Here is a 27,535-nt window from a genome sequence, read left to right on the forward strand (position 1 = left end):
GGGCCCAAGATTTACAAAGTGCTAAAAGCATTCAAATAAGTTAGTAAAATATAATAAACTAATAACAACACGAAATAGTTGTCGTTAGTCTCAGTGAAAGAATCACTGAATTAGCCGCGAAAAACACGAGCGCTGAGCCACAACATGTCGGCCGATGTAGAACCCGCTTCGAGCGTTCCAGCAACAGCGTCAAGCTCGCACCCTACGGCAGATATCATCATGTACTCCTATGTTCCTTCAAGTTTTCTGGTGCCCGCTCACATGGTTTGCAAAGGAAACCTCGTTAAAAACTGGGAATTATTCCGCCAGCAGTGGGAAGATTAATTGGAAAATAAGATTAGCATCTTTACGCTCTGTGATGGGAAAAGATTGCCTTCAGATATTCCTGAATCTCAGCATTTCGGATGAGGACGGGAACAACGTCCAACCATGCCGCGTTGGAAATCTACTTCAAACCGCAACACAACGTTGTTTAAGAGCGATATGTTTTCAAATCCGGGAGAGTCGAATTCGGACCACTTACTGATGAATAAATCCGCGACAGATTAGTGCATTGGTCTCATTGACAGAGGAGTAAAAGGGAGCTTATGCGAGAAAAATCCCTCTCACTCGTCAAAGTGATCGACATTGCGCGTTCTAACGAAATTACTAGCAAGCAGTTGGAGTTTATGAAATCCAACGCTAACGATCCGCCTAAAGAAGAAGTGAATCTAGTTGGAAAAGGGAAAGGCATGCATTTCAAGAAGCAACCGAGTGGTAAGCCCAGACAAGGAAAGAATGCGTCCCCAAAGAAGAAGACTACTAACTGGAAATGCAAGGTGCAAATTCTGTGGTAAACAAGAGCTACATAGCAAGAGAAAGGCTTCTCTAGCGTACAATCAAAAGTGTGGCTTCTGTCAAAAATGCCATCATTTTTCATCTGTCTGTATGGTAAGAAAGAAAGATGAAGTACATCTTCTAGAGCAGAACTGTGAAAGTTCAGAGGAGTCCATCTTAAAAGTTAAAGAAATTTCGACCGTGGAATCCAGTGGTAATCGATGGTTTGCAACGCTCAGTGTCCAAAACGAAGAAAACGGGGAAGAAATTCAGCTCAAGTGCCAGCTTGATACCGGTGCGACCTGTAACGTACTGAGCTACAGAGACTTATCGATTATAAAACAAGATGGCAATCCACCAATAGAAACAAGTAAAACAAAGCTGAAATTGTTTGACGGCTCCGTAATGAAACCTCTGGGGGTAGTCGGTCTTAGAGTCACACATGGTGGAAAATCTCAGGTGCTCAAGTTTCAAGTGGTTGAGTGGTTCAAATAAGCCCTTACTGCCTGCCGAAACCTGCCAGAAGCTGGGACTTCTCCAGTTAGGATCCCAGTGTTAACTCTGGATGTGAAGTACGTTCCGTAAACAGCGCAGAGTATCTTGCAAGATTTCAGAGATGCCTTTGAAGGAGTTGGGCATATTGGCTGTAGCAACTTTGTAGTAGATCCATCAGCCGTGCCTGTTCAGCATACTTTTAAGCGCATACCAGTAGCCTCCAGAAAAAAGTCAAAGCTAAGCTTGCAGATCTAGAGAGCAAAGGGATAATCCAGAAAGAAGCAGCTCCTACCGAGTGAATTAGTAACATGGTATTGGTGGCGAAGCCAGGCAAAATTCGGATCTCTCTGGACCCTCAAAAATTAAAAAAAAAGGAATCCAGCGCCCGAAATACCAAATCATGCTCTCGAGGAACTGATACCTAAGTAATGCAAGGCCAAAGTATTCGGCACTTTAGATTCGAAAGACGGCTTCTATCAAATCAGTCTTGATGATGCCAGCAGCAGGTTGACAACATTCTGGACGCCTTTTTAGCCGTCATCGTTATCTCAGAATGCCTTTCGGAGTCAGCCATGCCCCTGAAAAGTTCGAGAGCAACCAACAGGAGAAGCTAGCAGACTTGGAAGGTGTGGAAGCAATCAGAGACGACATGACATTCTAGTGATGGGATGTGGTGAGACCCCAGGAGCAAGCTGTCAGAAATCAAGATGAGAACCTGGCCAAGTTACTAGAAAGAGCACGCAAAGTCAATTTTCGCCTTAACAGTAAGAAGATGAAGCTCAAGAAGCCCGAAGTGTAATTTATGGGTCACATAGTCAGCAAGGATGGCTTGAAACTTCATCCCGACAAGGTTAAAGCGCGGTTAAACAGATGCCTCAGCCAACATGCAAGCAACAAGTTTGCTTGGATTCGTAAATTATCTCTCGAGGTTCTTACCAGGACTTGTAGAAGTGGCACAACCCTTGAGAGATCTAACAACCAAAGACGCCAAGTTCACCTGGGTAAAACAGCATGACACAGCATTCAAAGAAGTAAAGAAACTAGTCGTCAACCTCCCTGTCCTAAAGTGCTACGACTGTAATAAGGAGGTTACACTACAGTGTGATGCCAGCGAAAAGGGACTAGGCGCAACCCTTCTTTAAAATGGGCAGCCCGTGGCTTTTGCGTCAAAAACACTCGCACCAAAAGAAAGAAGATACGCTCAAATCGAAAAGGAGTCCCTTGCGATAAGATTCAGTCAATACCCGAGCTCGTAGAGAGAAGATTACGGTGAAATCCGACCACATGCCACTTCAGGCAATTTTCAAGAAGGCTGTGTTGGCAGTTCCATGCAGACTGCAGCGGATGTTGCTCCGACAATCTTGAGGCTAAGTACAAACCTGGTTCGCAAATGTACCTAGCCGATCATCTCTCCAGAGCGTACCGTCCCGACCAAGGAGAATAAGATCAAGAATTTCAAGTGCTTGCATTGGAAGTTGAAGCCTTAAACCCTCTAGACTAGCGAGAGAACAAGATACAGTGCTCCAAACTTTGAAGACCACTGTGCTGGTTGGCTGGCCTGAATAGAAAAGTGAACTGCCAATTGCGATCAGAGAAAACTGGGCCTACAAAGAAGAAATATCCTTGTACAACGGGAATCCTGTTTTAAAGCCAGCGCATAGTAATTCCTAAGGCAATCAGACCAGAGATCATCTCCTTGGCATTGAAGCTTGTTTAAGAAAGACTCGAGACACAGTCTTTTGACCTGAAATGAACGGTGAAATTAAGGAACCAATCACGAAGTGCTCCGTGTGTGCAGAGTCAATTCGTACAATTTCCCCTCAATGGAACATTAATTCCGGAAGAAGAATAAAGGGAATAGCCTCAAGATTTTTTGTCTTCAAGGAACTTTCTCTAAGCTTTTCATCTAAACCGATATTCATAGGCTTACTGGCAGGGGCGGCTGGGGGGACTGCAGCCCCCCCCCCCCCCCCCCCAAATTTTGGGCAACTAAGATTTTTTGGGTAGCAAGAGAAATTTGGGCAAAGCCAGCCAGTTTTTAAAAAAAGGTTTCCATGTTTTTGTTTTTTCGAAGAGATAGATATTTTCTATTTTAACCTGAAGTCGGCGTGGTAAAGCCAGTTAAATTTACATGTGATAGTTTGAGTAAATTTTTTAGCAGTGATGTAAATAGAGGTAACTTTCTGGAACTAATTCACTTGCGGTGCAAGCTTGGCTGAAGGATAAACTCGATAGCCAGCTTCAGAAGCACGCGCACTGGACATCTCCTGTGATACAAAACGAACTGCTACAAATTATTGCTTATCTCATTCGTGAGCGTATCACAAACGATGTGCGAGCAAGCGGATGGTATGGTATCATCTTGGACGAAACATCAGACATAAGCAAAACAGAGCAAGTTTCACTTTGCCTTAGTTACGCGCTGAATGGAACGAAGAAAGAAGCATTCATTGATTTCTAGTCCACGAAAAAATCTGCTATAACTGAACTCAATCTTGACCTCAATAACATTGTTGGCAAAGCATTCGATGGGCGACTAATATGAACGGTGTACACAAGAGACTCCCAACAAGAATGGAAGAGCGCTCCTCGCTCGGTATCTACGTCCACTGTTACGGACATATGCTCAACCTCGCCCTTCGGGATACCATGACATAGATTGAATTAAAAAATCGCGAAACGCTCTGGGGACTATCCAGGCTCTGTAAAACGTCTTAGAAGCGAGTCCCAAACGACACGCCCAGTTTAGTGACACAGAAGTACAAGGTGGGGATCTAAACCTGACGCTGAAGTGAGTGCCACGCGATGGGCATGCCGGTGGGAAACCATAAAGGCTGTATACGGGTAAATGGAACGCATTTTAAAGGCCCTGCTCACGCTATCAGTCTTCAGACAAAGATCCCAAAACCTGCTCTGAGAGAAGAGCCTTATTGACCGCCATTTGTGACTTGGAGTTTATCCAGTTCGGATGTGTGTGCTGAAAGTAATTCGGAGCAACACTAATACTTGCTGATATCTTTAGGGGAAGACGGTCGACGTCATCTTCGCTCGTAGAAATGCCGACATGACCATTCAGACCTTACGCTGGTGTAGGAGTGAAGAACGTTTCAACAGCGTATGGCAGATAGCATCAGCATGTGAGTTTGCAACTGAAGAAGTGGCTGACCAATTCTCGTTTTGAGTTACGAGAAGCCAGGGCACCCAAACAAACGCCATCACGCCGCCTTCAACAAAGCTGACACCGGAATTGCAGCACCGTATTAAAGTGTTACTATGATCAAATTTTTACCTCTTGAATTTTTAGGTTTATCACATAGAATTCTAGGAAAGATTAAAAACGCCGTTTACTGTTTCTAAATATTTGCATTGGTTCCGGAGATATTTAAGTGTAGAAAATTTGTAAAATATGTAAATGAGAGGACTGATAACGTCATACTCTCAACTCAATATAACGTCAAGTATATAAATAGAGCTATCTCAGTCAATTTACAGCAGAAACCAATGAAACCTAGTAGGTTAATAGTTCTTAAGGTAATACACCTACGCCTATAAAAAATTCGGTTCCCATGGCAACTCACTCTTTGCCAGTCCCCTTTATGTTCGATTTGATTATTATTTGTTTCCCGTTATTTCTGAGTGGAATGCCTGCAAACTAGCTAGTGCTTTGGGTAGCTAAGTGCATTTCCACTATAAACTAAGCATTTATATTTTATATACTATTTTATTTTTTCAAGCTGATTTCAATATTTTAGTAATTTTCAGCTTGAAAAACATTTAACAAGGCCACGAACTCGACGTAACATATTTATACGCTTGCTGGATCATGCAGGTGGCTACCAAAGTCCAACCCCTCGTCCACGTCGTGGTAGCTGGGAACAGGTAAGTAGGGGATTGCTCAGTGTAGGGTGAAGTATGGCGGGGGACTGGTTCGTCCGGGCCACCACGGTAGACATGAAGGCCTGCTCAGAACCCTGAAAAGCCTGCCCAATGGGGCTCTGGTGAAGCTTGGTGGGCCAATCACCTACTAAGTGGATACAAAGCGATTACAGAAACCATAGGAAACACGCGCAAAGTCAAATCTGTCTAAGCTTGGGAGGAGAAGGGGTCTCCTCGGGGACCTGTATGACGCATCACAGGGGAAGCCAAAAGGAAGCCGTGATGCCGACCCCCCTACTTACTCCCAAGGCAACCACACTGTTCGGTACACGGAATGTCAGGACTAACTGTGGGAAAGAGCTGAACAGGAGAGAATCGACACCCAGATAAGTAGGCGCAAGTGGGGTTGGATCGGACACACGCTCAGAAAACCAACAAGCAATATAACCAGGCATGCACTGAGATGGAACCCACAGGGTAAGAGAAGTCGAGGTCGCCCCAGGAACAGCTGGAGGAGAACAGTAGACGATGAGATGGGCAAGGCAGCCTATACCTGGAGGGAGCTTGAAAAGCTAGCCCATAACAGATCGAGATGGCGGGCAGCAGTTTCCATGGATCTATGCTCCACTGGGAGTAACGGGGAATAAGTCAAGTGGATCATGCAGATGAGGCACCATTGGCAAATATCAAAATAGAACGCCAAAGGGGCCGGCAAAGCCTTAAGTATCAGGGAGGGCTGGAACCCAGTATATTGCCATGGTAACAAAACTGATAAGCTCCTACTGTGGAGTGCATCTAGTACAATGTCACTGCAAAGAATCAAGCATTTCTGATACAAATTGGCTGAGATATCTTTTTTCATAATATTTGATCAAAATCGGTTGAATTTATGACGTCATCACCTGCCTAATTTGCACATTTTAAAAACTTGAATATCTCTGGAACAAAAAGAGATATTTGAAAGTAGTACTATGCGTCAATCGGCAGGGTGCTGCCCGAGCTTGAGCTCAGGGTTAGCAGTAATGACCAGGAAATACTCTGTACTTTGAGACATATCTATCACAGTGAAACACCTGATTAAGAATAAAGTTTCTCCCGCGTTGCTTCATTTTACAAAATCGACAGCGAGATTCTGGAAGCGGAGCAGAAAATGCACGCGAGTTTTCGTCATGTGCGCGGGTAAGGCTACATGACTGTTTCAGAGTCACGTGAGTCACGTGAGTCACGTATTTCTAGTGAAATAAAGAAACAGAGCTTTTGTTTCGAAATGCGTTGAGGACAGTTTTGTAAAAACAAAAGCTAAATCTAAAGAACCATTTATGCCAGTTTTACGAACACCCCGGAAGTGGGGAGGGTGACCTACCCCATAGAGCGGGCTATAAGAGGAGGCTCCGCCCCGAAAAAGGTGTCTTCCCACCATCAAAGTATGAGAAAGGGTTGCGATAAAATTTTTATTATTCTGAAACATCGCAAGCTAATAGACTGTGAAATGAAAGGTAGCAATTTTAAAAATGCATGTATAAAACGGGTGGGAAAATCTTAGCAGACGTTTCTGGGTAAAATTACAAATCAAAGTTACCTTGATTGCCATCGGAAACTAATGACGCTTTGGCTTGCTCAGATACGCAACTGAAGAGTTGTCTGGGGACAGCATCGTTTTATTTGTCATGCGGTAGATGACTGGAACGCTCTCCCAGACGGCATTAGGAACATTTCCAATTTTTTAGTTTTTAGACGTCTTATTAGAAACATGTAGACTTTTTTTATCGATCTTATCCTTTTTACTTTTTATTTTTTAGATAGCTATATTTGTAATTTTTTTGTATTTTTACGTTAGATTTATGCAGGGCCTCACTGAAAATCACATTTTGTGACGTGGGCTCCCTGTTAAAATATCTTATTTATTTATTATGAGTACAAGTTTTGGTGTTAATTATTTATGTGAAAGGGGTATTGGTACGTGAAAGGGTAACCGTTGAAGGGGCTGAATCTCCGGGGGAAGGGTCTCCTAATGAAACTTACTAAGAAAGAGCCCCCCCCCCCCCCCACCCCCTCCCCACGCACATGATTCTCTCGGTAAAGTCTCGAAATTCCTTTGACTTGCCATTAGTAATTTTGACTGCAAACCAAGTGCCACGCAACACAGTCGATGCACTGATGTAAACAAAAGGGGGAAATTATTGAGCTCCCGCAATAAAAACGCAGCAGTTATAAAAGTGGAGCGAGGCATTTGTAACTGAATCACAGCCGTGACTGAAGCTCTGAGAGTTCAACAATTAGATTATGAGCTCTAAATTTCTATCGCATGATAGTTGATGAAGGCAAAGGCCGATTCAACTATATCATGCATAGAAATTGAGAGCGAATAACCTAATTGTTTTAGTATAAATCCACTAGTCTTAAAACTTAACAGGACGAATCACGTTTTTATTGGATAGTGATATAAAAAGGTCACGATACACGCGGATAGTTAACAACTGCACCACATTGCATTGGCAGTCTGTACATGTGCGCGACATTGCATTTCATTCAAGATTTTATATTGAAACCATGATTTACTTGAAACTGAAACGAAACTGAAACCATTCTGAAAATTTTTTAACAAAAAAATGTAAATGAAGTATAAAATCATTTAGCTCTTGTTTCGACTCCTTTTCTTTCCGTGAAAAATCTTCATTCCATATTTCGTTGCAATTTTATCTTCTCTGAAAACGCTTGACTAGTAAATTATCGAAATCCTCTTCACAGACTCTTGGACAAAGGTGAAGAATCGGCCGCCATTTTGTTGACAACCGTACACTGTTAGTCCTGTTAGGCTACTCACTTTACACACTATCTACAACAATAGATAGTGAGTAGCGCAAGCCAATAAGAGAACAGAATTCGTAATAGAACGATAGTATTGATTGATACTAAAACAAGTTACAACGATTGATAGCATAGAGAACCAAAAGACAAAAATTTCCGTGCCATTGTATTGTACAGTATTGTTAATCTGAAGAGAAGTTGTTTAGAAAGCTAAAAGATTGCTAAAAAGGAATAAAGAAAGGTTGCCTGGTCACTTATCAAAATTGCAGCGCGAGACCTTGCGTGATGAACTCTTGCCCACTCTTTGCCCAGGGCCATTTCAAGTTTCATTACATGAAAGACTAATCGCTGTTGTCGTCAGAAGCACCATCAAAACAGAAACAAAGATGGCGAATTCAGGGTGGACACAATTTCAACCGTGGCAAAACCAGCCCTTACCTCCAGGCTGGGAAGCTAGATATGATGCAAACGTCAGAAGATAGTAAGTATTATCGAATTCGAAATTTTTTCAATTTTATTACTCCTTTGTTATTTATATATAGCAGATACCGAAGCTTAAGCGTAAATTCCGGTGGCTACAAATCGAACTCCTGTCTCGCATAGTACATTTAGCTAGTTGCATCTGCCATTTTGGTAGATCGCATACGACAGCAATTTTGTGGAGAAAATATGATCGTGATGTTAGCCTTTCAGGACGATTTGGCGGTGTATGTTTTCATTCTTGGATTCCTTGGCTAGTTTACTTGGAAATAAAACTTTGCTTTTGTAAAGCTGTGTTGCATTGCATGGATCAGCATGTTTGATGCTTTGATTATCACGATCAATGTTTTACTAGAATTCAAGGACATTCCCATCCCTGGAGGTAGAAGTTGTAATAGAATTTTGTTCATATTTCGGCAAGTTATTAACCTATCGATGCTTGTTCCAAAATTTAAAATAGAGGGTTTAACCATGCCCCGGTTCTTGAGAAAGGAAGATCTGAAATACATTGTATGGCAATTATGCATTTTGAAGAATAATGACTGTTATGTTGGGAAGGGGGCTCGCACTAGAGCGTATTTTTAATCGTGCTAGGAAACACTTCATACCAAAATTTGGCACAGGCAAATTTTTTCATTCAATATAGAGGTTCTGGTTGCACATGATACAGCTGTACATGTAAGTCCAAACGCTTGTCAGTGTAAACATTGATCTACCCTTAGTTCAAGTGTACATATCATCATATTTTATGAAAACATTGATAAAATGTACATGTACATACATGACTTCATATCCTGCATTACCATGGTATGCTTAATGTACATTGAATTACAGGTCATAACAACAATTACATGCTTTATATCCCAAATTTATCAGGGGAGAAATTGGAAGATATGATACCTGAACTGGATCATAATGACCCGATCAACCATCCATGTTTAGTGTCTCAAACCTTTCCTTCAGTTTTCGCATACTTATACTGAAGAGTGTCACTATGTGTCAGTTTTCCTAAGCAAACTTGCTGTCCACATTTTCAATAGCTTTTTGTTTACTTTTAGCAAATAACAATAATTATAATTAAATGAGAGGGTTGCGCCTGGAAGAGTTCAGGTGTTGGCTTAATACATTGTACATGTAATGTTTTGAAAAAAAAATTTTTTTTTGCTCTGGTGTTGGACTTATTAAGCCACTAATAGTATCAACCTAGATGTACCTGAAACTCAAACATTAATTTTGCTTAATTATCCTTGCATCCCAGTTTCAAGTTCTGACTTACTAATTTAATGACAATACAGTGATGTAAATTTTACTGGATTAAACTTGTAAATGGTTGCATAATAATACAGTGTATTAATTATTGAAGGGCTGAGAGCATAACCGACCTATGTCGAATTTTAGGCCGTTTTTTTTTTCCGGATTTGTCTCATTTTTTTTTGTTGTGATTTTGCAGCTATTTCATTGACCACACCACACACAAGACAACATGGGAGGATCCCAGAGTGAGAAAACCCGAAGCCATACCTATGAATCAGTTTAAGGTGAAAAAGAATATAGACAGAACTTTTCATGTAAGAATGTAGAGGCACAAAAAAAACGTTGTGAAAATTGTAAAAAAAAGGCATTTACTGAACAATCACTGAAAACAACCTTTTTTTCAAAAAAGTGAGCAAACAGGCACCCAGAATGTCACTCTCATGGCTAATTAACCCTTTGTTCCAAAAGTGTACAATTTACATGTAGATGTTGGTCTTGTCAAGTACAGTGTTCATGTAGGATTTAGATATTCCATGCATTGCTTGTCTGGCAGCTGTGAACAAAATATTAATTTATGTTATCAACAAACTGTTAGGGAGATGTGAGATGCTGGGGTTAACAATACTCTCAGTTTTTGCTACACCTGTACTTTAACAGGCTCACATGGGTAGAAATTACTGTAAACTTTAATGTTAAGTACTATGGAAATGGAGCAGCATCCCATTCAGTGAATTGGCCACTGGGAGGGAAGGGTAGTCTCCCTCGCAGCCGTTTTTTGGGCTGTCACGCAACGCTCGCCCCAAAAGAAGCGGCTGCTGACATCCGAACTGCATTCCTTTCCCCGTATTGGCCAATCATAGCCAGGGTTCCATTTTTAGGAACCCTTTCGCGCCAAACCGAATCGTCCAATTAGGGACCGCTTTTTATCATTGCCCTCGTGTGGAAGATATCACTGAATCAAGATGGCGGTGCTTGAAGCAGCTTTTTAAAAAGCGTCGTCAAAGTTTAAAATTTCTGAGCTTAATGCTTACCAGAAGCTTGCAATTCGAAAATTCGTCCTCGAGAAGGAAGATATTTTTGTTAACTTGCCTACAGGATCCGGGAAATCATTAACTTATCAGGCTATGCCGCTCGTGTATGACCAAGTTTCCGACGAAAATGGTCACATTGTTGTTGTTGTCTCACCGTTGATTAGTCTCATGGAAGATCAAGTGAAGTATTTGAGAAGTCTTGGTCTGTCTGCCATTAACATTTCTTCAAACATTGAAGTTGAACGTGCAAAGACAGAGAAAGGAGAATATTCAATTGTCTATGGCTCACCTGAAGCATGGCTTATGAACGAGCGCTGGCGATGTATATTGAGTAATGATGTCTACTCAAGGAAACTTTGTGCTGTTGCTGTCGATGAAGCTCATGTTTTACGGCATTGGTAAGTCCGAGTTAAAAAGCGTTTTCCATTTAACGACACTTTGAACCTTCAAAAAAGCAATTTCACGAATATTTGAAATATATGTGTGCAAATATCAATATGCGAAGAAAAAATGGTAAGCGTACAGCTTCGTTTGCACGGTCAGCAAGCTACATCATTAGTGGCATTTTTAACCCGTCTTTTTTTTCTATTTTGTAATATTTTACGAATTAATTTTGTATTGAACTGATTTGGACTAAAATGCAGCAAAAGAGAATGAATAATTTCAGGGAACTACATGTAAACAGTGTAAGTTAATCTGTAAACATACTTTTCCTGGAAAATTCGTGAGAGAAAAAATAACTTGATACTGTATATTCAAAACAAATATTAAATCAAAACGGGAAATAAGGATTTTTTCTCTCATGTCGTAAGTCACTAATCCGTTTACATGTACATTTCAGGGGAACATCTGAGGACAATAAAATGACAGCATTCCATGAGTGTTATGGCCGCCTTCATGAGCTGCGATCATTAGCACCAAATGCTAAAATGATTGCTTTGACTGCAACTGCAACAAACCTGACAAAAGAAACAATTTTAAATATTCTTCTCATGGATAAACCATTTGAAGTCCAAGAAGGCCCAAACAAGCCAAATGTAACTTACATTGTGCAGTGTATGCAAAAAGACACTGACCATGATTTGTATTTTGAGTGGCTGGTTGAAGAGATAAAATTGAAAGGTACATCTAGCGAAAGAACAATTATATATTGTCAAACTATCAAGCAGTGCAGTATTATTTACGGAATGATAAAAGGCATGCTTGGAAATGATGTTTCTAATGGAACTGATGATGATCCAACCAATGTACTTGTTGAAATGCTGCACTCATGGACACCTCCTGCAAACAAAGAGAAAATTCTCCTCTCCTTTCAGTCAACCACTGGAACTATTCGACTATTAATTGCCACAATTGCCTTTGGGATGGGGGTAGACTGTAAGGGAGTGCATAGAGTCATTCACTATGGACCTGCTAAAAATGTGGAATCCTATATTCAGGAAACTGGGAGAGCAGGCAGGGATGGTACTCAAAGTGCTGTGTATATTTTGTACCATGGAATCCTTCTTACCCATGTTGAAGGCCATATGAAACAATATGTGAAGACACATCATTGCAGAAGAAAGGAGTTGCTAAAGCACTTTCATGCCACTACTTGGCAGCATGAAGTTCCACATCTTTGCTGTGATAACTGTGCTGTAGATTGTGAATGTGATTTGCCTGATTGTGGCACTTTTGCACGTTATCCTGTATCTCAAGCAGAAGTAAAGAATACTGCTTCGGGTAAAAAAAGAAAAGTGGATACAGAGCAAAGAAAAACTGTGGAAGGTTGCCTGACTCAATATTACAAATCCATTGTTATCAATCTCTTGAACACAACAGCTCATGGGGATGTGAGGACACTCACAAATTTACAGTTCATGCTAGGATTCTCCAAGCATCAAATCACACAAGTTTTGGATAATTTAGACAGAATTTTCATTTTTTCTGATGTTTACAAATTTGTGGAGATATGGGATACACGGCATGCACTGGAGATTCTTACAATTATCAGCAAAGTGTTCAATGATGTGGGTACTGGCATGCAGTCATCTGACCCTACTCCTTTAGAGGAAAAGGGATATGATTTGGACGAGGAACTTCTTGATGAGTGGAATGAATTCCTCCAAGATGATGACTTATTTGACATGATCCTAGACAATTTGTCTCTTTCCCAACTCGAAGACTCTTTGCTAGAGCAAGAACCTGTGTGCAATAATTCACAAGAAATAGAAGTACCTTCAGCTGTATTGGCAACTGTTGAGGCCATGAATTTGGATCATCAAGTATAATGAAACTGTGACAAAGGTGAATTAACAGGCGCTGGAAAATATTGTGATTTATTTTCCTGTCAAAAGTGACTAGTAACAAAATTAAGCAGAGAATTGACAAAGAAGTATCTTTAAAAACTAGAGGTTACATTCGAATGGCCACACAATAATAATTACTGTTCAAATGAAACCAAATGTGGAACTACATGACATGTGGCCATTGAAATGCAACCTGTTCAGTTTTACATTTCCAAAATTTTAAAAACTTTCCCTGGTATTAAAAAGAGTTAATAAAACGTTTGTATTATTTAATGTTTAGAGGTACAAAAGTTTGATTATTAAGATAAAATTATTAATCAATATTTCAACATCAATAGCAGTGCCACTTAACCATAGTTATTTTAATCATTGTCTAAATGCAAGTTGGCACTTTGTCTATGGTAAAACCTAGCATGAAAAAAAAAATGTCTGAACATTTTTGCATATCACCATGACAATACAACAAAAGTGTCTCTCATTAAATTACATCTTGTCCTTTTGTGAACAAATTTTTAGAAAAAAACAAAACCATTCAAGTACATTGGAATTCCAATTATTTTCCCAGAAGGAAAAGGGGGAATTAAGTGATTGTGGGATTTCCAACTTTTGTCTGTACCACCCCTAAAGGTGAAGGTTTTCTTTTGTAAAGTTTTCCTTCAAAGAAGCTTACAAAATTTAGGTCCTTGAGGCATTTTATTCAAAGGTGCCAGCAAACAATCAAACCTCTGGATTTCATTTATCAAAATGCACGGACAAAAAAATTGAGGGTCTGGATTCCTACCATATTAAGGAGGCGTAGGGGAAGGGGTGGGGGTGTAGATAAACAAATTGTAAACTCCCCTTGTGATGGGATGAAGATGCAAGATTTTACAAAAATGCAAGCTAAAACCGACAAAAATGTTATGGCTCTTTCCTTTTCACTAATTATAATCATAACTTAAAATCGGTTGAAGGACAAAATGTATTCTGTCGAGATCTCTGCAAATTTAAAGGAAACCTCCACTCTTGAAATAAATTAACATCTAATTGTTGAGAATATAATCTAATCTCAAATTCAGTTGGAAAACATGGGAATCATATTTCTGTGTCGGACAAAGCAGAATTTGATTATCGCCTATTTTTCATTTTAAATTTCCCGGGCGCCCCCATCTTGGCTTTCATGACGTCATTTGGTTGCTCAATTGATTCACACAAAAGAACTTTTGCTTTCTAACAATAGAGGCAACCATATGACGTCATGAAATCCAAAATGGCGGCGCCCGGGAAATTTAAAATCAAAAATAAGCGATAATCACATCTAATTTCTAGCACACTTGAATGTCACTTCTACTTTTTAAACTAAAATTTAGAATTAAGACACTATTTCCGCACAATTTACTGTCAACTTGTTGTCAAAGTGGAAGTTCCCTTTAAAGTAATGCTCATCTTGCCCTAATTCCCCACATAATGTTTTTCTTATGCTTTTTTATCCATTGGTGAAGGCTAGAGACATCCAAATTGGCAAACCTATCTTTCTTGAAGCTGCTGAATGTTTTGTAGCTGCGTCCCTCAACTTCAGTGAATATTTTTAATTCAACTGCTCTTTTAACGAGCTCATTTAGGTCCCTTTCCAGACTTCCATGGGAATGTTTTCCCGATGGTAACATTCGCTTGATGCCATCATCAAGGTTTCCCAGTATCGATGCTGTTGGATTCCTTGCATAAGATAATCTCTGAACTGCCTTCTCAGTGACATTAGGCCCAAGATTGCGAATGCCTTGCTTTACAGCGTTGTTGTCATGTTCTGTATCCTCATCCAATGGGATATTAGCACCTTTTTTACCACTGTTGTTAACAGAGCGGTTCCAAACAAACCGCTCACTGTCTCTTTGGGATAAAAGTGCATGTACTAGGAAAAACTGGTACAAACATTCTAGTGCATACTTTGTGCTGTGCGATCCATCTGCCTTGCAATAAAGCATGATGTATTTGTATTGACGCATAATCCGTGCCCCATCTCCTTCTTTAATGGCATCAAGAAAATTGAAAAATAAAAAGCAATCTGTCATGAGTGCACAGTTATAGTTGTACACATCATCACCTGCTTTCGTCTCTTTCAGAGGGGTAGTGCATCTAGGTGAAGATGTGGTCAGTGAGGGGGAATCATCATTAACCTGAACTGGTGGATCATGGGACAGTTCATGATTCCTTCTTGTTTTGCCATTGTACTTAAAAGACTTGTTGCACCCTGGGAATCTGCAGGGAAATCTCCCCTCAGCAGTAAGTTCTTGCTGCTGCAAAATATCTTTCTCTTCCTCGGTCAAAACTTCATCCACCAGACTTTGCACTTCTTCACCCGACTGGAAAATGAAAGAATCTACCACCTTCTCAGAGATTCCATGGAGGCACTCAAGTTTCTGGGCTTTTCTCATTTTCGCCTTGTCTTTTGGCAAGGGGTAGTGTGCTGGGGCACTTGTCTTGTCAGTGAACCGGCTAACACTTTCATTGGAGCCGTGATCACTCGTGACTGGAATATAACATTGAGAAATTCCCTATTTGCTCGGTACGAAGAATGAGGATCACCTGTTACATTCCGCCTGTTGATAAGTGTGCGGTCTGAAAAAAGGTGCAGAGATCTGAATCAGACTTCCCACTGAAGAATCTCAGGAGTATATTAGCTGTTGAAAAAAATAACGTATGATTAGTATTGATGAGGTGTTAGTTAGGTATCTGATAAACATGGAAGGCATTCCAGTAATATACTATAAGTTATTATTAATATAATTATTATTATTGTTTTTAAACCAAAAATTATTATTATTATTATGCGCAGTAAAACTATCTGTATGCACAGTATCAGAAAGCAACACAGGGCGCATAGCATAACCTGTGAGCCGAGTGCAACTTAAAATAGCACGTGAATAAATCAATAAAATATATAAACATATATACAATACAATACAATATTTATTTCGCCATATACACAACATTTACAGATGGGAAGAAAAAATGAAGAAAAAAATTGAAGAAAGAAAATAAATGGCGAGGAAACCTGAAAGAAACCACGAAGCTTATAACAAGTCAGGCTTCCTCACTTAACTAATCTTATATTAGAATTACAATATGGACTTATGGTAAATTAACTTTGACCGCGCACACGTACACACACACATATTAAGTAAGTTAGTTAAGAATTACAGCCTTACAGAAGTTAATACCTAGAAAGAAGAAATTCTTTAAGCTTTCTTTTAAAAGAAGCGGAGGAGGGAGAGAACTAGATATAAAAGTCATAGTTTAGATTACTATACTGGTGCACCTCGTATCCTTTATAATTATTGCTCCTTCAGTTCCCACCTCAAGGGACCATACTTCGTAGCTTTTTCCTCGCTCTTTTTCTCTCGATTAGGTACTAATCCATTATTATTATTATTATTATTATTATTATTATTATTATTATAATTATTATTATTACATTTAAATCCCTGAGTAAAAACAATCTGGGCAGACAAATGCCAGTCAGAATAAACGAGCTAATTATAAAAAAAAAAAAGAAAAATAACCTTCATTTGACAAAGTTAATCTAAACTAATATTGCCTTGTTTGATGTACTTACACTGAGAACTTTCACGGCAGCATGCCAATCACCCAGCTGAAGGTTATGCCTTCCAAACGATCCTCTGGTGTAAAACCATTTGCTACAGAGGAAATGACGTTAACTGCTCTTTCGACTGTTAGCTGGTCACCGGAGAATAGCTGACCATCGACACCACCATCACCGGTTTTTGGAAGGTAAGAAAAGAATTGCTGCAGGATGGACACCATGTCTTCATTGAGGTTCTCATTTTTGAAGATGATGCCAAGTGGAATCTGCAAAGAAAATGATACTTCTTTCAGATAATACTTCATGTAGTTAGTGAAAGACCTGAAAACCTTACCAGGGCAGTAAACAAACCACAGCACATAGAGTATGATGGGGTCACAAAAACAATTTTGTGGCCATTTATCTTAGTAGAAAGTTTTAAAATTACTAGACATCAAACCCATGATTCATACTTTTTGAATCACTTATTTATTTATTCAGGCATTTATTTATTTACTTATTCATTTATCTATCTATTTATTTATTTATTTATTTATTTATTCATTTACTTATCCAGGTTCCCTAATATAAATGCAAATGTCAATGTTCATGGTGTAGGAACATACTATGTAATACTTTTACACATTAAAAAAAATACCTTCTTCGACTTCTGAGCCATCTCATTTGTATATTTGTGGGGGATGTGAAAGATGCATGCATCGTTCAAAGGAGCCAAAGCATCAAAGTCGTTAACCAGGATCCGTGTTGTGTGTATGATATAGTTGGACCGTTGTCGCTGTTGGTCATCAAGAGTAGGAAGAAACTTGAGGTTTGAAACTTCCTCGAGGTTTGCCTTTGGTCCTTTTGAATTTAGATGGGCCCCAGGCACATGATTCTCAATCATCTGATGATTGACCCAGTGGTAATCCCGGTTTTGTGATTCCATTGACATATTTTTCCTTTGCAACTGAATATCCAAATTGTCAAATGAAATCACAAAACCAGGATGAGTGGACTTCTCCAAATCAAATGCTTGTTTCCTCAGTACAGACAATTCTTCATTGCAGTTACATGTTGATGGAGAAGAAAGGTGAGTAGCATGTACATCATTTAAATTCTTGATCTTCTCCTTAAGCAGGTGCAGATCTTCATTTTCCCTTGTAATCCTCTCCCTTGTCTGTTTCAAATAGCTGTCATGGTTTTCACCCAGTGTATCCAGAGTTCTCAAAGTTTGACGGTTTGAGTTTGTAAACTTCAGCTTATTGAATCTACACAGGCTGGCCTATTAAGGAAAAAAAAGGGAATATCACAGAGCCATAAGGTTTACGTGTGCATTAAAAAAAAGTATTCCATGTAAGAAAAAAATTATAGAAGAAATTATTTGCTATGCTTTTTGAACAAAAACAGATTTATAGTAATGTTAATATTAATAGTAACAACAACAATGATCACGTGCCACTTCAATACAGTAAACTAAAATTTAAATGCTTCTTAAAGTCAACTACAGTAAACACCCGCGTAAAAGAAACGGCAAATTAAGAACCTCCAGGCTGAAATTTGGTCAAAAATAAATACCGCACATGCAAGCAACGCTTACTACTCTTCTCTACTAACATTTCAGCCTGTTGCAAAAAAATCACGGGTTCTTTTTATGTGGGTGTTTACTGTTATTCGTGAGACTTTTAGCGGGAATTATCTTAGGCACGAACGACAACTGTTGAAGTTAAGTGGATAATTTAATGTCATTTAACGATCACGAGGAAGAGGAAATTAGCAGCACCCATATCTGCCTATGCAACACTTGAGTTTAGCAAACAACACATAAAGGTATAAGTTGTAGCGTTTAAAACCGTACCTCCGCTGCCTTACTCTTGAGAAGAACACCCATGATTGCTGCCGTGGCGCTCATTTCACAATTTCTCTGTTTTAACAGAACAGATCCCGCAACGGCTAGGCTTCCGAACCACGTTGAACGTTTCGTGTTCTTGTTGACAGCAGATGTGAGAAGAAAAGAGTAAAAAATTGGAGCTCTCTCGCGCCACTCCTTGCAAACATCCTCCAAGTCAAACTTCTCCAGATCCTTTTTTCCCGTTTTTCTGACAAGCGAGGGGTTTTTTTTGGAACACAGACCAATTACTTCCTTCGAGACCACTTTCATCACCTTTTCATAAATGTGATTTCTCACCGGCAGGCAATTCATTACTGCTGTCGCAATTCTTGAGGGTACTCCATGAGCAAGCGCTTTGCCAACGTTCTGGTAAGTCCCTTGAAGCGTTTTGTTCAGGCTTTTGCTGGGATACTGCACGGATAACCTTACTTGCTGAGTTTCCACGAGGCTGTTTTCCCTGTTTGCCGACGAACACGAAGGAGTTGAGGTCAATGGAGGCCGAAAGTCTTGTGTTGTGTCAACGTGCGGAAACACTCGATAATTCGGACCGATTTGCTGAATCGGTGATAGGAAGCCGCGGACATAACTAAGCGGGTTCGAACCAGCTAGCAGTGGCTGAATGTCAAAAGAAGAAGTACAAGTGGTAGAAGGCCTGTTAGCCGAGCTAAATTCGAGTGTTCTCGACGCCTTCGCTCGGTTTGTTGATGGCAAGCATCCACTTATTTCTTCCTGATCTTCATCTGTAGGTCGAATCAAGCGTTTAGCCCTTGGCCTTGCTTGAAAGGCGTCTTGGATTTCTTTTCTAGCTTCTTCTACTTTCTCAGTAGCTCGCTGAAACTTTAACAGCCGCTTATAGCACGATGTCTTGCAAACAAACAATTTAGTGTTCGCGTCGTTAGCGTAGCAGTTGACGTCTATGTTAAGCGTCAATTTTATGATTTCAGCGAAATTGTGAGAAGTTTTGCCGAAAATATATACTTTGTCTTTACCAGGGCACAACGATGAACATGTGAAACATTTTGAGCTCTCATCAACAATTTTTTTCGGAGTCTCCTCCGCCATGATCAAAAACACGAGCTAGATTATCTGCCACAACTACATTTTCGCGCGAAATCTTACGTCATTTAGATTTTCTGGCATGTGATTGGTCTGTTCTAAAGACTGCAAACAAACCGCATGGACAATGAGAAAGGAATGCAGTTCGGATGTCAGCAGCCGCTTCTTTTGGGGGGAGCGTTGCGTGACAGCCCAAAAAACGGCTGCGGGGGAGACTAAGGGAAGGGGGGGTGGGATAATTTTTATTTATTTGACATTCTCAGTTGCCTGCTGCTGGAAAGTGCATGTTCGTGTTCATAAGATGTATGCTTTAATGCATGTGTACGTGTGTTGTTTTTCGTGGTAGCCAGAACTATCGACAGGGTTTAAAGTTGACCTAGTGTATTGCCCATGGTTGAAGTGTACATGTATGAAATTTACATTACTGTACATGTGCAGGAGCTGAAAACCTCAGTGTTCCCTGCCCCCCTCCCCCTCCCCCACCAAAGTTTACAAAATGTAGAATTGTTTGTTTCTCTATTTTGTGCACAGTGCATTACAACTCTTGAAATTATTGTGAATGTAGTGGATGACTACACTGTAGTTGAGTTCAGTGATTTAATCCAGGATTATTGTTCAGCACATAACACTGTCCAAGTATTGGTCATGGCGTACTGAATGTTATTATTTGTTGTCCGTACGTAGTGAACAGAAATCCTGTAATATATGTAATTTTGTGTGTTGGGGAGACAAATGGCTAAATTAAGATCATCTCCAGCTTTTCTGCAATATAAAACTGTGCTTTGTTATCAGTATGTTGAATAATAAAACAATTATCCTGTTCAATCTTGCGGAGTATCCCGTGAATTTAGCCAACTTGTCCTATGACCTTGTCAGCTTAGTATCAGGTGATTTTCCAGACAGTTCCATGTGTACAGTAAAATGAGTTGTACTCTACAGTGTACATGTACAGTTATAATGGAATGAAATACTTGTTGTTCAGCAGCTGCTAGGTCTACAGTGTAATTGAAGGGTTTGAGTAGCTGGTTATTGTCTAAGGGTTGACCACTTGATAATGTGGAACCTTATGCTCTAAAAACATGGGAATTAATCAGTACTCTAACAGTTGACCTTAACACTTGGCATACATGAACCCTGTACAGTGAACCTTGTCAAAGCCATGCAACTTGCCTGAAAAAATACTGAATGTATCAAATTGAGTTTGGAAGAACACAATTGTTTTGTTGTAACTGTACATTCCTATATCTAATTTAGAAATAATTTTTTATCATTTACAATGCTCAGTACGTAGCTTTGTGTACAATGTACTAAAATATTTTATAATGTATCTTTAACCTTCTTGTTTGCAGTTTCTCATTGTATCAAAGTATTATTAATTTTTTTAAATTCTTATTATAATTGTTAATTGTATAATCATTCAAAGACATTTTTGAGGAATAGTTTTTTTTGCAGGGTGAGGGGGGGGGGTGGTGTTTTCATTCAAAACATGGTTGAGTTGGACAATGAAATAATCTTCAGAAACATTAACTAAAGCTTACAGCTTAAAACAGCTCAATCTAGTCATCTATGGGTTTATATTCAGAAGGGGGAGGGGAGGGGTGCTTATTATTGGTAGTCTGTAGGATTTTAGCAATTAAAGGGTTTTGTGCAAAAGAGGCCAAGGTTTGTACATGCATTTCGCAGTTTCACATCATCAAATCCTTTAAAATGCTGGATCCATGTTCAACACACAAAATCTGGTAGTGCATATTTTAAACCTGGGCAAGTATGGAGCGTTTTTCTGACTTTTTAACCCAAAAAAGTCTGGAGGTTGTGGCAGGTTGACAGGGTTACATGCCTGCCATGAGATTGCTCCCAAGCAATGGCCTGGCCAGCTGGAAGCTCTGCATGATGGAGGCAGTGGCCAGAAAGGGTCAGCTGCTGTGACTTAATCTTCTTAATCTTCTTGTTCAGTTGGGAGATGTTACCATAGAGCTCTGGAAATTAAAGACAAAAAAAAAATGTATTACACTAGACTACATGTACAGTGGAATTAATGTACCATAGTGAAATAAAAATACACAACTGTAGTTTATCCTGTGAAAAATTTTAATGTGTCTTCTGCAACAAGATGTAGATGCCTCTCCATGCACTTGTAATGTGCAGTTCCAGAAAATAATTATCCGTTTCCCCCCCCCCACAGAAGGTTTTTTTGTTTTGCACTCCCCTCCCCCCTGGAAATTCCAGTTTGGCCTCATACTTTGCTTCTAACATTTTGGCTTTTAAGAACCCCTCCCCCTAGGAATTTCCAATGACCTTCCTTGGGGTGGGTTAGAATTTTTTCTGGAACTGCACAATATTTTAATAAATAAATGTAGGTGACTACAGTGCATGATTGTTGGCTCATAATTTTGTTTCCAGGCATCATCTAGTGCTGGTGGGAGAGCTTCCAACCAAGTGGTAAGGAAGGCTGTTACTAAAACAATTACCACAAACTTAATCTTCAGTTTAATGGTTGTTTGTTTCATGTTCCCTTTAATTTGTTTTGGCTCAAAACAGACCAAGACCATGCATCTTGCATCTTATTTTACTGATTGTGTCTAGTATAAACATGACTTTCTTTGTAGCACAAAGTGGACATTAATTTTATGTTATGCTTTTTGTTGATTGGACATACATGTCGCAATTGGAGGTCAGATGCCCCAGGAAAGCACGGGGTACTGGCACAATGACCCCACCCCTTGATGGCACCACTACCTTGGTCGGTAATGCCTATAACCCAGCCATGAGCTCTCACACACCCACCAAAAACTGGGCACCAGTTACACAGAATAAATTCAGTGGAAAGACTCAAAAGTCCAGGGAAAAGAAATACTAATTAAAAATAATAATGACAATAATGATAGAAATCATAATGGATAAAAACTTACATAAATTAATGGGGATGGGTGGGCAGCGTAAGGCAACAACTTAGGCATGAAAGATACTTGCCAGCATACTTGTAAGTCCTGCTCAACCATGAGATGGAACTCTGAGCATTGACGTGGTCAAGCCAGAGCAGTCAGAGGACTGCTAGCTGCTCCTGAGACAATTGCCTAATCTACATGTATTAAGGAACTTTAAGCAATGACGATGGCAATGCCAGCAGAAGCGTCACTTGAAAATATAAGTTTGTGTTACTTGAACTTCTTCACAATAATTATTTCTCCAATTCGTTTAACTTCAGTACAATGTGCGCGAAGTACAGCTGTATCCGGGAACTAAATTGACAAGAATGGCATTCAAGTAAGGAAGGAGAATGAAAAATTCACGGTTGTGTGCTCTCGTTCTCCACAAAACCATGAATTTGGTCATTTCAGATTTTTGCTTTTTTCGATGACAGCAAAGAAATGTGCCAAAAATTAAAGCACACATGCAGAGCAATAAACTGTTTTTTCTCTTTATCGTCACTGTTGTCGCTGCTTAAGTTCCCTATTGACAGCAACTGGATGGACACAGTGCAGGCTGTGTGGGGATATACAATTAATCGCTGAACCTGGTACCGCAAGGACCAAACACTACTGCTAACTGCCTGTAAATGCTGTGACTGCATAAACTATTACCCACTTACTTACCACAAGACCTCCCCCCACACCCTGGGTTGCTCTTTTGTTAAATTACATTTAACCATATTAACACTGTAGCACACAAAACAAGATACTTATGGTGCTTTTGAGCGGTACTGACTGCTGCATTATCTTCTTAACTCTTTTAATTGCATTGTGTCCATACAGGAGACCAATTTTGGTGGTTCATCTTCACGTCCAGGTGCCTCAGTAAGTCAGAAAAGCACTGTACCTCCTGTATTAACCTTAAGTCTCAATAAGCAGGGTATATATTGTCAGCCTCGTTTCCACGTTGGGTATTTTATGACATGTGCAGTACTCGGCGCCAGTAGTGAATTTGGTCTGGCTCCATATCAAAAAATGTTGTTCTTGGGGATGTTAGCAATTACCGTACGAAATCCTATGGCCTTAATCAACCAAAACAGGGCCTTATTAAGGCCTTAGATTACCAGACAAGGCTAAATAGCAACCAAAATGAACCTAACAGCTCAGGGCGTAAAAAAGTTAGGTTAAGATTTTGGCTATAAGGTCAACCCTAAAGCCTAAAAAGCAGGGTAACTATTTTTGGTCTTAATTTACGTTCGGTTGTTAAAGCCAAAAAAAGACCTAAAACCAGTTACGTTCTAACTATAAGACTGAAAGTGAATTTATTGAGACAAGAATTAACAGCGGTTTAGACAGAGACAGTTGTCTTGCTATGTTCTGAGCGATAATATGGCCAGAAATTAGCGTGAACGAGTGAGACTGATTTTACGTCGTATGCAGATGAACATGATATTTGTCAGGCTGTGTTATGGCCGAGAATCAGGCGGAGAATGGAACGTGATATTTTAAAAATTATTTACCTCCTCTGGGTTTGTAGACATTTGCAATGCTCGAAAATGGGCGATAATATGGCTGGCTCTTGTCGTGTTCCAAACATAGACACAAATGCAACGTTCGTGAAGATGATCGATTCGCATGTTTTGAGAGTATAGAGACGGCTATAAATTGTTTTAGCCGAAATACTCGACTCCGCGTGCAGTTATTACCTACACGAAATAAAATAAAAGTTTGGGGGAGAATCACGCACGGCCCGTATAACGAACAATTCAATCAAAGAGATTCCTATCGCGTGATACAGAAACTCGACTTTCCTGATTGGCTGTCATTTTGAAATTTTATCCCGTTTCGTTTAGCGCCGGGCAGTTCAAGCAGGAAAGCTGTGCATTCAGACGTTTGACCGTTTAGCTCCTTTTTCTTCAAAATAAGATCATCTTTTTTACTTCAGTTGTTGTTTCCGAAGACAATGGATGGAATTTTGTATGCTTGTGTATACTTTCACAGCGATAAAAAGTCAGTCTACTATAGTCTCGTTATACCCTGTCCAGTGGATGAATTGAAAGAGCTTTGTAGAACTGACACGTTCAGGAGAAGCAAACAGCTTTCCTCGGGATTTATTTATTCTCCATGAGTGTCCCAAACGTAAGTATAATAATAAGATGATTGATATACATTACCTGAATTCCCACGGGATGGAAAAGGATCGATTCACGGCCATAGAAATGTACATGTGTGGTTGTTCCGGTGAAAATGTAACTTGCTGGCAACTGTAAATTATTCCTTCGTTGTCTACGTTGTTTTTCAGAATGCGTGATGTGTTTCTGCAAACCAATAGGACTTTGGACTGCCCTCAACCAAAACAAATAAATTTTAAGAATCAAGTTAGCTATTCAAGGAAAAAGCTTCTGGGACAGCAAGGGAAGCTACAGGAAATAAACGGCACACATTGAGCGACTCTTCCCTTTTTTTACAATATAAATATTTTTGAAGGTAACTGCACAATACCGCTCGCCACTTACAAGGCGTTTCGCGGTTTAGGTAAGCTTATGCGCTCGACGCGACAGTGCGCTAGAACGTGGTAATGTAAATTTATACTCGGTTTCTCGGTCGTAATTTTTAAATCAAAACGGCACCCAGTAGGCTGAATCGGTTTTTGACATCAAGGCCTTTCGAATAGCCGTGAATTTTGCAGTTGTATCGAAGAGTCGCAAACAGAAAACATCACGGGCAGAGTATGACCGCCTAGATCATGAAAGATAAACACTATTTTAGTCATGGCGCAGATTTATAATAAACAAGTTTTTGACGAGAAGTACGATAGCAGTTTATTTGATGTGTACATGCTATTTTATTGTCTGGGGTTGCATTACCTACATTTAATTAGTCAGGCCATAATACGGCCCAACTCCGTTGAGTCAAATTCAGCTTGTTTAGCGAGCCATAATTTCAACCGAACAAGCGATTCAAATGTCACGTCTCGCTCTATTCCCGTTCATTTATCGTTCAATTTTTATCGCTCCTGTCAGGGTGATTATCGTCAGGCTCTGTCTCGCTCATTAGCGTGATTTTTTATGGCCCGAATCTCGCCGCTTTCTCGCCCAGAATTTTCGTACGGGTACTTGTTGGTTTCACGTGCATTGGTCCTAATGACTCCTTGTTTTGTAATATAATTATATTCCTTATGTTTCTGTTGAAAATAATTACAGCGTAATTTGGGCCTAAATTTAGGCCCTGTTTAGTATATCCCTTTTCGATATGGCTTATCTGATCGAAACAGACGCTTGGGAGTTGGGAAGGTAAGGCAATAATTACGGCGTTATTTTGGCACAAATTCGGGCCTAATTCGGGTTCTCGCTACTTAATTTTGTCTTCGTTTGAGGCTCAAATATTTAGGTTTGAGTGAGGTCCTATTTAGTTCCATTTAGGCTCTGTATTTTTAGCCCATATTTTGGCTCGTTTTGGCCTCTTTTTGGCTTTAAAATTAACGTCTGATTTGGTCTCTAGTTACAGCGCAAATTTTGGTACGGGTATGGCAAAGTTTCATGCTTTTATCATAAAAGTGAACAATTGTGGTCGATAACAGCTGGACTACAACAAGATGTAGATGCCTTTCCATGCACTTGTAATGTGCAATTCCAGAAAATAATTATCCGTTCTCCCTCCACAGAAGGTTTTTTGTTTTGCACTCCCCTCCCCCCTGGAAATTCCAGTTTGGCCTCATACTTTGCTTCTAACATTTTGGCTTTTAAGAACCCCTCCCCCTAGGAATTTCCAATGACCTTCCTTGGGGTGGGTTAGAATTTTTTCTGGAACTGCACAATATTTTAGTAAATAAATGTAGGTGACTACAGTGCATGATTGTTGGCTCATAATTTTGTTTTCAGGCATCATCTAGTGCTGGTGGGAGAGCTTCCAACCAAGTGGTAAGGAGGGTTGTAACTAAAATAATTACCACAAACTTAATCTTCAGTTTAATGGTTGTTTGTTTCATGTTCCCTTTAATTTTTTTTGGCTTAAGACAGACTAAGACCATGCATCTTGCATCTTTTTTTACTGATTGTGTCTAGTATAAACATGACTTTCTTTGTAACACAAAGTGGACATTTATGTTATGCTTTTTGTTGATTGGACATACATGTCGCAATTGGAGGTCAGATGCCCCAGGAAAGCACGGGGTACTGGCACAATGACCCCACCCCTTGATGGCACCACTGCCTTGGCTGGTAATGCCTATAACCCAGCCATGAGCTCTCACACACACTCACCAAAAACTGGGCACTAGTTACACAGAATAAATTCAGTGGAAAGACTCAAAAGTCCAGGGAAAAGAAATACCACATAAAAATAATAATGACAATAATGATAGAAATCATAATGGATAAAAACTTACATAAATTAATGGGGATGGGTGGGCAGCGTAAGGCAACAAAGGCATGAAAGATACTTGCCAGCATACTTGTAACTCCTGCTCAACCATGAGATGGAACTCTGAGCATTGACGTGGTCAAGCCTGAGCAGTCAGAGGACTGCCAGCCGCTCCTGAGACAATTACCTAATCTACATGTATTAAGGAACTTTAAGCAATGACGATGGCAATGCCAGCGGAAGCGTCACTTGAAAATATAAGTTTGTGTTACTTGAACTTCTTCACAATTATTATTACTCCAATTCGTTTAACTTGTACAATGTGCGTGAAGCACAGCTGTATCCAGGAACTAAATTGACTCGTTCTCCACAAAACCATGAATTTGGTCATTTCACATTTTTGTTTTTTCTGATGACAGCAGAGAAATGTGCCAAAAATTAAAGCACACATGCAAAGCAATAAATTGTTTTTTCTCTTTATCGTCGCTGTGGTCGCTGCTTAAGTTCCCTATTGACAGCAACTGGATGGACACAGTGCACGCTGTGTGGGGATATACATTTAATCGCTGAACCTGGTACTGCAAGGACCAAACACTACTGCTAACTGCCTGTAAATGCTGTGACTGCATAAACTATTATCCACTTACTTACCACAAGACCTCCCCCCCACACCCTGGGTTGCTCTTTTGTAAAATTACATTAACCATATTAAC

At 39.8% G+C, this 27,535-nt stretch overlaps 1 protein-coding gene, 1 long non-coding RNA gene and 2 pseudogenes across 14 annotated transcripts in view; 3 read left to right on the top strand and 1 right to left on the bottom strand.

Annotated features, from left to right (window-relative positions):
- Positions 1–8,320: 8,320 nt before the first annotated feature.
- LOC146470922 (uncharacterized) overlaps positions 8,321–27,535 on the top strand; it is a 31,978-nt gene continuing 12,763 nt past the window's right edge. For 2 of the 12 annotated variants that reach the window (XM_085121441.1, XM_085121444.1), the window contains exons 1-5: positions 8,321–8,476; positions 9,926–10,013; positions 21,952–21,990; positions 23,304–23,345; positions 26,342–26,380. In XM_085121441.1, the coding sequence (XP_084977567.1) occupies positions 8,382–8,476; positions 9,926–10,013; positions 21,952–21,990; positions 23,304–23,345; positions 26,342–26,380 (303 nt within the window). In that variant the 5' untranslated portion in view covers positions 8,321–8,381. Of the gene's footprint in view, positions 8,477–9,925; positions 10,014–21,951; positions 21,991–23,303; positions 23,346–26,341; positions 26,390–27,535 lie in introns of all 12 variants that reach the window. The other 10 variants (XM_085121443.1, XM_085121450.1, XM_085121449.1 and 7 more) reach the window with 7 other exon arrangements.
- Positions 10,490–13,223, top strand: LOC146470923 (putative ATP-dependent DNA helicase Q1; annotated as a pseudogene).
- Positions 13,358–19,557, bottom strand: LOC146470924 (uncharacterized; annotated as a pseudogene). The gene is made up of 4 exons (XR_014866923.1): positions 18,463–19,557; positions 17,266–17,889; positions 16,643–16,894; positions 13,358–15,705 (listed from the first exon to the last, which is right to left on the bottom strand). The product of XR_014866923.1 is annotated as an uncharacterized LOC146470924 (transcript).
- LOC146470925 (uncharacterized) lies at positions 23,532–25,269 on the top strand. Its single transcript, XR_014866924.1, has 2 exons — positions 23,532–24,599; positions 24,763–25,269. It is a non-coding gene; the product is annotated as an uncharacterized LOC146470925 (long non-coding RNA).

This window comes from Pavona decussata, unplaced genomic scaffold (genome assembly GCF_977016875.1).
Source record: "Pavona decussata unplaced genomic scaffold, jaPavDecu1.1 SCAFFOLD_109, whole genome shotgun sequence".
In the NCBI taxonomy this organism is placed as follows: domain Eukaryota; kingdom Metazoa; phylum Cnidaria; class Anthozoa; order Scleractinia; family Agariciidae; genus Pavona; species Pavona decussata.